This window comes from Propithecus coquereli, unplaced genomic scaffold (genome assembly GCF_000956105.1).
Source record: "Propithecus coquereli isolate 6110/MARCELLA unplaced genomic scaffold, Pcoq_1.0 Scaffold127, whole genome shotgun sequence".
NCBI classification, from domain to species: Eukaryota; Metazoa; Chordata; class Mammalia; order Primates; family Indriidae; genus Propithecus; species Propithecus coquereli.
The window spans coordinates 6582308-6591288 of record NW_012136858.1 but is presented as its reverse complement, the minus strand read 5'-3'; the positions used below and the strand labels follow the sequence as shown (position 1 = coordinate 6591288).

General features: G+C 37.0%; 1 protein-coding gene across 1 annotated transcript in view; it reads left to right on the top strand.

Moving 5' to 3' along the window:
• Window positions 1–8981, top strand: part of MDN1 (MDN1, midasin homolog (yeast)) — a 164975-nt gene that overhangs the window by 41765 nt on the left and 114229 nt on the right. The window contains exons 14-17 of the mRNA XM_012638185.1: window positions 4385–4596; window positions 5166–5269; window positions 7339–7483; window positions 8356–8452. Coding sequence (XP_012493639.1) covers window positions 4385–4596; window positions 5166–5269; window positions 7339–7483; window positions 8356–8452 — 558 coding nt within the window. The remainder of the gene's footprint in view (window positions 1–4384; window positions 4597–5165; window positions 5270–7338; window positions 7484–8355; window positions 8453–8981) is intronic.

Genomic DNA, 8981 nt, shown 5'->3' with positions numbered 1-8981 from the left:
AGTAGCTGGGACTACAGGCATGCGCCACCATGCCCGGCTAATTTTTTCTATGTGTTTTTAGTTGTCCAGCTGATTTCTTTCTATTTTTAGGAGCACGGGGTCTTGCTCTTGCTCAGGCTGGTCTCGAACTCCTGAGCTCAAATGATCTGCCCGCCTTGGCCTCCCAGAGTGCTAGGATTACAGTTGTGAGTCACCGCGCCCGGCCCCTCCTTGCTTTTTGATTAATGTTGGTGTGATATGTCTTTTTCTTAATCTTTAACTCATTTTTTCATTATATTTAAAGTGGGCTTCTGGTAAGCAGAACATAGATCTTCACATTACCTGTGGGTAGAGAAATAAACCAATGTGCAACAGTTGGTGGGTGAAGTTAGCTTAAGAGACTCTAAGAAAAAGTGTAGAGGGCACTGAGGACTGGGACATAACAGATGGAATCATCCATAAAGAGAAAGTGTAGCACTAAATGTCAAAATACAGAGCACAGGTTCATAGCACTGACTATAGGGAAGGGGCTGGGGAGGGTCAGCCTCTGAGGGAGAAACAGATACATAGAAAAGGGGAGGTGCTCCTTGGAGAACTTGGCAATAAAGGAAAGAAAAAAACAGAGGAAAATTAAAGATACAGAAACAAATAAAACAGCCAGTCCCTTGCCTTCCTTGTAACCCACAGAACAGTCTGAAAGAAACTACTCGGAAGAGGGCTGGGCAAAAGCATATGCTTTTGAACTTAGAACGCTGACCGTCAAGTGAAGATACAGCATTTTTTTTTTATCATTTTAAATACTCAGCAGCTATTGTTTTATGTCCCTTTTATACTTTCTGTTCTTTCATGTGTTATAATTTTGGAGAGTCATTTTCTTTTGTTGTAGCTGTTGTCAAATGAACTCTTACGTAGTTCCAGTGTGTGTAATAGGTAGATGCTGAATTATTCTGCATGGGGCAGCTGTTCTGGACCCTCCCCCTCATGGCATTTCAGTTGTTTCTAAGGTGCCTTTTCTGTGGAAGATACTTTTGAAAACCTTACTCTGCAGTGGTTCAGAGTTTATTTCCACAGTTCTGCCAGGTGTCAGGTTTGTTCCCATTGAGTATTTATTTGTGTTGCAGTTGATTTTGTTGTTTTTATTTTGTTATTTTCTGGAATGTATGCTTTTTCATTTTTTTTTATCAATTGAAACATATATTGACTTAACTGCTTTAGCTACTATGTTCAGCTTTAAATGAGTGAACTTTTAAGGAACTTGGTCTAATTTGAAATTTTAAGCCACTCTCATAAATTCAACAGATCAATAATAACAGAGCTAGTTAATAATAGTAATAATTGTAACTGCTAACTCCTTATGACACTCATTATGTGCTAAGCACGATTTTTTTTTTATTTCTGCATATTACGGGGGTACAGATGTTTAGGTTATGTATGTTGCCCATTGCCTCCCCACTCCCCCCCAAGTCCGAGTTTCAAGTGTGTCCATCCCTCGGATGGTGCGCATTGCACTCTTTGTGGATGCAAATACCGGTCCTCCCCTCCCCTTTCCCCCTCCCCCCTGCCCGACATCCAATAGATGTTATTCTTATATGTGCACTTATGTGTTGATCAGTTAATACCAATTTGATGGTGAGTACATGTGGTGCTTGTTTTTCCATTCTTGAGATACTTCGCTTAGTAGAATGCATTCCAACTCTATCCAGGAGTATACAAGAGGTGCTATATCACCATTGTTTTTTAAAGCTGAATAGTACTCCATGGCATACATATACCACATTTTATTAATCCACTCATGTATTGATGGACACTTGGGTTGTTTCCACATCTTTGCAATTGTGAATTGTGCTGCTGTAAACATTCGGGTGCAGGTGTCTTTCTTATAGAGTATCTTTTGTTCTTTTGGGTAGATGCCCAGTAACGGGATTGCTGGATCAAATGGTACTTCTACTTGTATCTCTTTAAGGTATCTCCATATTGCTTTCCACAGAGGTTGCACTAGTTTGCAGTCCCACCAGCAGTGTATGATTGTTCTTATCTCTCCGCATCCACGCCAACATTTATTGTTTTGGGACTTTTTGATAAAGGCCAGTCTCCCTGGAGATAAGTGATATCTCATTGTGGTTTTGATTTGCATTTCCCTGATGATTAGAGATGTGCATCTTTTCATATGTTTTTTGGCCATTATTCTGTCTTCTTTTGAAAAGTTTCTGTTCATGTCCTTTTCCTACTTTTTGATAGGGTCGTTTGATTTTTTCTTGTTGATTTTCCTGAGTTCTAAGTAGATTCTGGTTATCAACCCTTTATCGGATTTGTAGCATGCAAAAATTTTCTCCCATTCTGTAGGTTGTCTGTTTGCTCTTGTGACAGTTTCTTTGGCTGTGCAGAAGCTTTTTAATTTGATCAGGTCCCATTTATCTAAGCATGATTTTGAGTCCTTTATTGGTGTTCAGCTATGAAGAACATACCATTATTCCCCCTATTTTACACATGGGAGAACCAAGGCACAGACAGATTAAGTCACTTGTTCAAGATAGCGGCAGATCCAGGAGTTGAACCCAAGCAGAACAGAAAGAAAGTCTTGAATGTCTCTGTTCTTAAGGGTTACTCTGCTGCTTCAGGTAGCTTTGGATTCCATTTATACTATTTCCAGGACTAGCAATTTTATGTAAGTGACATTATGTTTATTTAATTTCTCACCTCTTCCCTTGTTGTCATTCTGGTTCATTATCTTTTGACTGATCTTACTGCGTTCGTCTCTTATCTTTGCCTCTAGTCCTGACCTCCCTGCAGTCTCTTTTTTATTTGGTAGTTAGATGATTCTTTTTAAGTGTAATCAGATTGCATCATTATCTTGCTCAAATTCCTCCACTGACTTCTCAATCCATTTAGAATAAAACCCAAAGGCTTATTTTGTCCTTTAAGGCCCTTCATAATTTGGCACTGTCACTTCTCTGGCATCATCTCCCTCCTTGGCCTGTGCTGCTGAGCTCCAGCCACTCTCTTCCATGTTGTACCTAGATGCTTGCTATTTCCTGTGTGTGGCATCCCCTGTCACCCACAGATACCTGCTTAGCTCACTTCCTTGCTTGATTTAGGTGTCTGTCAAATGTCCCCTCTTCAACAAAGTGTTTTCTGACTATAATATTCAAATTACCAATAACCCCACCACCCATTCTCCTTTTACCCTACTTTATTTATATTTATGGCACTAGTTCATATTTTTATAGCAGAGTATTTCTTTATTGTATATTTCATTGGATTGCAAGCTACATAGGAGCAGGAGCTTGTGGGTCTTGTTGATTCAGTGCGTAACCACATATAGCAGGTGCTCAATAAATTTTTGTTGAATAAATGGAGTAAAGAAATGTCCTTACTAATGTGTTAGTGCCTATGGGTAAGTAACAGTGGGTTTGAAATTCCTATACTTTTTCTCTGTGGAACCAGACTCTTTAATACCAATGCTCAGTATCAGGCCATGGGGTTTTACTCATCTCATTGTTCCTCCATCACTAGGCCGGTGAGTCGGTAGTAATCCATGAGTTCTCTAATTTTGCTTGATTGTTGTGAAACATATTTGGTATCTTTTCAGTTCTCAACTTATTTTTTCTTAGAAATAAAATTTATCTCATTTCCTTGAATTACATAATATTTAATATCTTAGGCTACAGAAAATTATATATTTAGGATTTTCTAGGGACAATTAGCGTTGCTTGAGTAACTTATCTTTAAGCTGGAGCAGTGTTTCTCAACTTGTAAAAAAAATTATCCCCTTCCTCCCCCAAATATTAAATTTAAATTAATGAATTTTCTGGCTCCTCACCTAGAGAAATTTAACACTAAGAAATAAGAAAGAATCTAAATATTGAGAAGTAAAAGTCGAGTGACCTTTGGAGGGCCACAAACCATTGCAGTTTCTAAAATTTTTTCATGTCCCCCAACTAATATTTTTTCCCTTGAAAGCAATACCGTCGTCATTCTCTCCTTCCCTCCCCTCCCCTGAGTGAAAATGCATGGGCTGAGTTCCTTTTCGGATATTGTAGTTTTTTCTTCTAAAATGTCCTAAAAATATTTTGCTCAATCTTAATTAAGTATGGTTTATTATTATGTCCTATACATGTTTATTTAAACATGTTGGTAAAATAAATGACATGCCTTTTACTATCCAGCTAGGAATTTCAAATATTTTTATAACACTGATTAATGATAGTTTTTACCTTTAATATAGGCCTTTTAAGTACTTGGGATAGGGGAAAATAGATTATAATTTAAAACTTTAACATAGATTTTGGTAGAATTTCTGATTTCAATTAAATGAAATCTTAGATCTACTCCTATTTTCTGAGCCGTGCTTTCTAATTTCTGTTGACTTCAGAAGTTTGTGAGTCATATTTACTTTTTGTTTCAGTTACAAACCAGTGGACCATAAGCTTATTTGGCTACCCTTACGGGAGGCATTTGAAGAACTCTTTGCCCAGACATTTTCCAAGAAACAAAACTTTACGTTCTTGGGGCACATTCAGACCTGTTACAGGCAAAAACGCTGGCATGATCTCCTCAGACTAATGCAACATGTATACAAGTCTGCTGTTAACAAGGATGGAAAAGAGAGCGAAACTGGTAAGGATGTGACCCAGACTGCTGGTGGGAGGGCACGAGGCTGCAACTCAGCAGAGTTAAGAGAAGAGTTTGGGGGAAGAATAAAGCAATACAATTTGGAGCTTTCTAGGACTTAGGGCAAAGGTGACTAATTATGAAGTGTTGTTGCCCCCATGATTCTTGGTATGATTTCACACAAAAACAAAAGACTAGTAGTATTGATGTGCTCTTGTAGTGCTTAGTCGTCAATCACATTTCCTCTGAAATAGCTAATTTCTAAAAAGCCAGATTCCGCAGTCCAGGGGCTTTTGATAGCTTGGTTAACTTCAGTGTCCTGCTTCATCTAGAGTAACTGCTTTACAGAGTTGCTGTGAGGGACAAAGAAGTTAATTAACACATATGTACACAAGTTAATGTAGTGTCTGGAATATAGTTAGCATTATCTAAGTGTTTAGATTTTAGTGTTTTACACTTTTGTCCAAGATGCTTAATTTTTGTGTGTTTTGTTAATGGTATGTTTTTTGTATTTAAAAGTTGTACATATTACAACTCAAAATGTGTGTTAAATTCTTATCTTTATTCTTTTTCAGGGTTGCTCATAAAGGAGAAATGGGAAGCATTTGGTCTTAGACTCAACCATGCCCAACAACAGATGAAGATGACTGAAAATGTCCTATTATTTGCATTTGTAGAGGTATTTTGTTTTAGTTATTTAGGTTAAGGGAATGTTGATGCAACACAAAATACATGTTTTAGGCAGATTACTATTTTGTATTCTCTTTGTGTTGATATTTTTAGTGCTGATGTGTATGATTTTAAAACAAATAATGATTGGGAGGGAAATTTTGAAAAATGTCCTTAATAGTAATTATAAAGTCTTGATGAGCACCACCATTAATATTTTTAAAACAATTTAACAAAAATTATAAATTGACAAATTATAGTTTTATATATTTGTGGGGTACAAAGCGATGTTATGATTCATGAATAAAATATGAAATAACCTATATTAAGCTAATTAATATATCCATTACCTCAAATACTTATATTTTGTGGTAAGAACATTTGAAATTTGCTGTCTTTAAAATTGCTGGCAATTTTAAAATATACAGCATATTATTATTTACTATATTCTCCATGCTGTGCAATATATCTTGCAAAGATAAAAAAAAACCCTCATTTTTTCTGTCTAATTGAGGCTTTGTACCCTTTGTCATCTCCGCATTCCTCCTTCTCCCCACAACTTCTGGTAACCACTGTTTTACTCTCTGCCTTTTTTAGTTGTTGTTTTTGATTCTACTTACAAGTGAGAACACGTGGTATTTGTCTTTTCTGTGCCTTGCTTGTTTAACTTAACATAATGTTCTTCAATTCCATTTATGTTGTCACAATGACAAAATTTGTTCTTTTTTCAAACTGAATAGCATTCCATCGTGTATACATATGTATATATACAACATTTTCTGTATCCATTCATGTGTTGATGGACACTTAGGTGGATTGTACATCTTGGCTATTGTGAATAATAGTCTAACGAACATGGAATTGCAGACATCTCTTCGACATACTGATTTCAGATCTTTTGGATAAATACCCAAAAATGGCATCACTAGATCTGTTATTATTTTTAAAGATGTAATTGATAACACCTAGTGAACTACTTTCATTGCCATGCGTTCGTGCATGCGCATGAGAGAGCTCGTGCACACACCGGTGTATGTACAAGAGAGTGAGAGCATGCATGCATATGTAAGAGAGATTTGAGTTGATCACTTCAGTGTCCCAATTTTGATTCCAGGACATGGACATCCCAGTATACTGTGTGCTGTCCTATGAACATTTAAGAAGGAGCAACTTGATTAAACATTCATGACTTGGGTTTTTTTGTTTATTTGTTTTGCAGTACTCTAGTTCATGCCCTAGAGGAGGTAGGGAGTCTTACTTGAGATGTTGCTTTGTTAAGAGAAGCTTAACAGAGCTCAACCTTATGTTCATGGGTGTGAGAAATTTGGTCATAATTGTTTAATCTTAATACCATTATTTCTGAAATAACCAATAAAAATGTCAAGTGCTCTTAAAGTAAGGCTTATATTTTATGACTTAGCAGTGTACTGGAGTGAATACATTTATTCTTTTTTTATTTTTACGTTTAAATTTGTATTAGATTCTTTGTTAGGATCAGCATGAAAACAAAAATATAAAGCAGTTTAATAATAATAAAGCAGTTTTTGATGTGTCAGTTGAGTGGATTGTAAGATTTGTTTTTATTGCTCTTGAAAATGGAATTTGAAGAATAAAATCAGTGGACTAGAGCCAAGGAAAGATTCCTTTTGATCTTCAGCCAGTGTAAAAGGCTATGTATGTCAACCACTACACACTCTTGATTCAAACATTTGTCTAATTTTGTTATACTCATAGCCTCACCATATATTTATTTCGAGTTCTTTTAATAGCCACTTGGGTATCTTTAAACACCTGAATATGATGTAAGTTGTTGACCTGACCATCCACATAATGATAGGATCTAGTTTATTGCATCTCACTGTTAGACTCAAAGATACTGCCTTGACTCTTTTGGACATTTTGGCCTTAACTACCGATCAGCTCATGGTCATTTGGTTGTTATGGTGTAGGCTCATTGAATAGGATGAGTATGAAGTATTAGCCATTGCCTTTGTTTCTAACCCTGCTTGCATAACTGCTCTTGGTGAGTGTGTCTTTATTTGACATGGATTTTTAACATTTTACTTTGTCTTCTTTTAGGGTACATTAGCTCAGGCTGTAAAGAAAGGAGAGTGGATCTTGTTGGATGAGATTAATCTGGCTGCTCCAGAAATATTAGAATGTCTGAGTGGTTTACTTGAAGGGTCCTCTGGATCCCTGGTGTTACTGGATCGAGGAGACACAGGTAGCACTTGAACCTCTTGGGGTTTGACTCAGTATTAAGCCTTTTGGCCACTTTAGAGAGAGATTCTTTTGGTTAGGTGGATAGCATGGTCCTCCCAGTGGAATTTGTCCATTTCTTAGATATTTATTTTTTATTTTTTTATTTAGACAGAATCTTGCTGTGTTGCCCGGGTAGAATGCCATGGTGTTAGCCTAGCTCACAGCAACCTCAAACTTGCTGGACTCAAGCAATCCTCCTGCTTCAGCCTCCCATGTAGCTGAGACTACATGCATGTGCTACTATGCCTGGCTAATTTTTTTCTATTTTTAATTGTCTGGCTAATTTCTTTCTATTTTTAGTAGAGACGAGGTCTCGCTCTTGCTGAGGCTGGTATCAAACTCCTGAGCTCAAGTGATCTTCCCACCTCGGCTTCCCTGAGAGCTAGGATTACAGGTGTGAACCACCACACCTGCCCCGTTTCTTAGATACTTTGTTTCTGCAAAGTACATCGAACTGTTGTTAGGTGAAATGGAGAATACAAAGAAAAATACGATAATTTGTTAAGATGTTTGGGTTGTGGGTAATAGACACACACTGAGAATAAAATATGCATGAGTGAATGGGTGACAGAAGATAACAATGAATAAACACGCCATAAAAAACTGTGGAACTGCAGCATAAGATTAAGTTGTATACGTAGGTCTGGAAGGTGATGTCAGTGAGATTTCAGAAATGGCAAGGGTGGTGTGAGTAGCCAGCACCAGGCTGGCTGAGCCTGAGGCAGGGTTGCTGGGCCTGGGGTTCTCTGGAGTTAGATGGTCTTCCCCTGGGGAATTGTGACTGATTACTTGATTATTACAAGTTTTTGAGAATTTATAATTTTCTCTTAACAGAGCCACTGGTTCGTCACCCTGACTTCCGTTTATTTGCCTGCATGAATCCAGCAACTGATGTAGGCAAAAGAAATCTCCCACCAGGAATAAGAAACAGGTGAGGTGGTGGTTCTTGGGGATTAAAAAAAAATTCTCTTTATCAACTGGTAATATTAATGTAACCAATACTTTAGAGCAATCCTTGAAATTTTTTGGCCTCAGATAGAGAAATCTTGGTTTTTTTCCTTTCTATAGGTGGTAGGCATATGGGAAATGCCAGAACACTGGAGAAGTTTTTCCTTTGGGTAATTAGTATGACACTTAATGGCTCACAGATGCTGACAAAAATCTTTCCTTCCTCAGATACCCTTTTAGGTATTAGAAAAGCTTCATGTATTATACAACAGGATAGCATATAACAGTGTAGGTGTATTTTAGGAACACAGTCCTCTTGGAAGAGGCTAATGATCTGTAAAAGGCCTTTTTAGTTTCTTTCATTTTTCATCATTAAGCACCTATATGAACAAAGTACTTAATTGTTGGTGTTTTATGTTTGTAACATTTGGGAAAAGAAAAATGGCCAAATTTATTGTTGGTAACATTTTATTTTGAGTTTTAAAATAGTGTTAAAATTTTATTAGATCCCC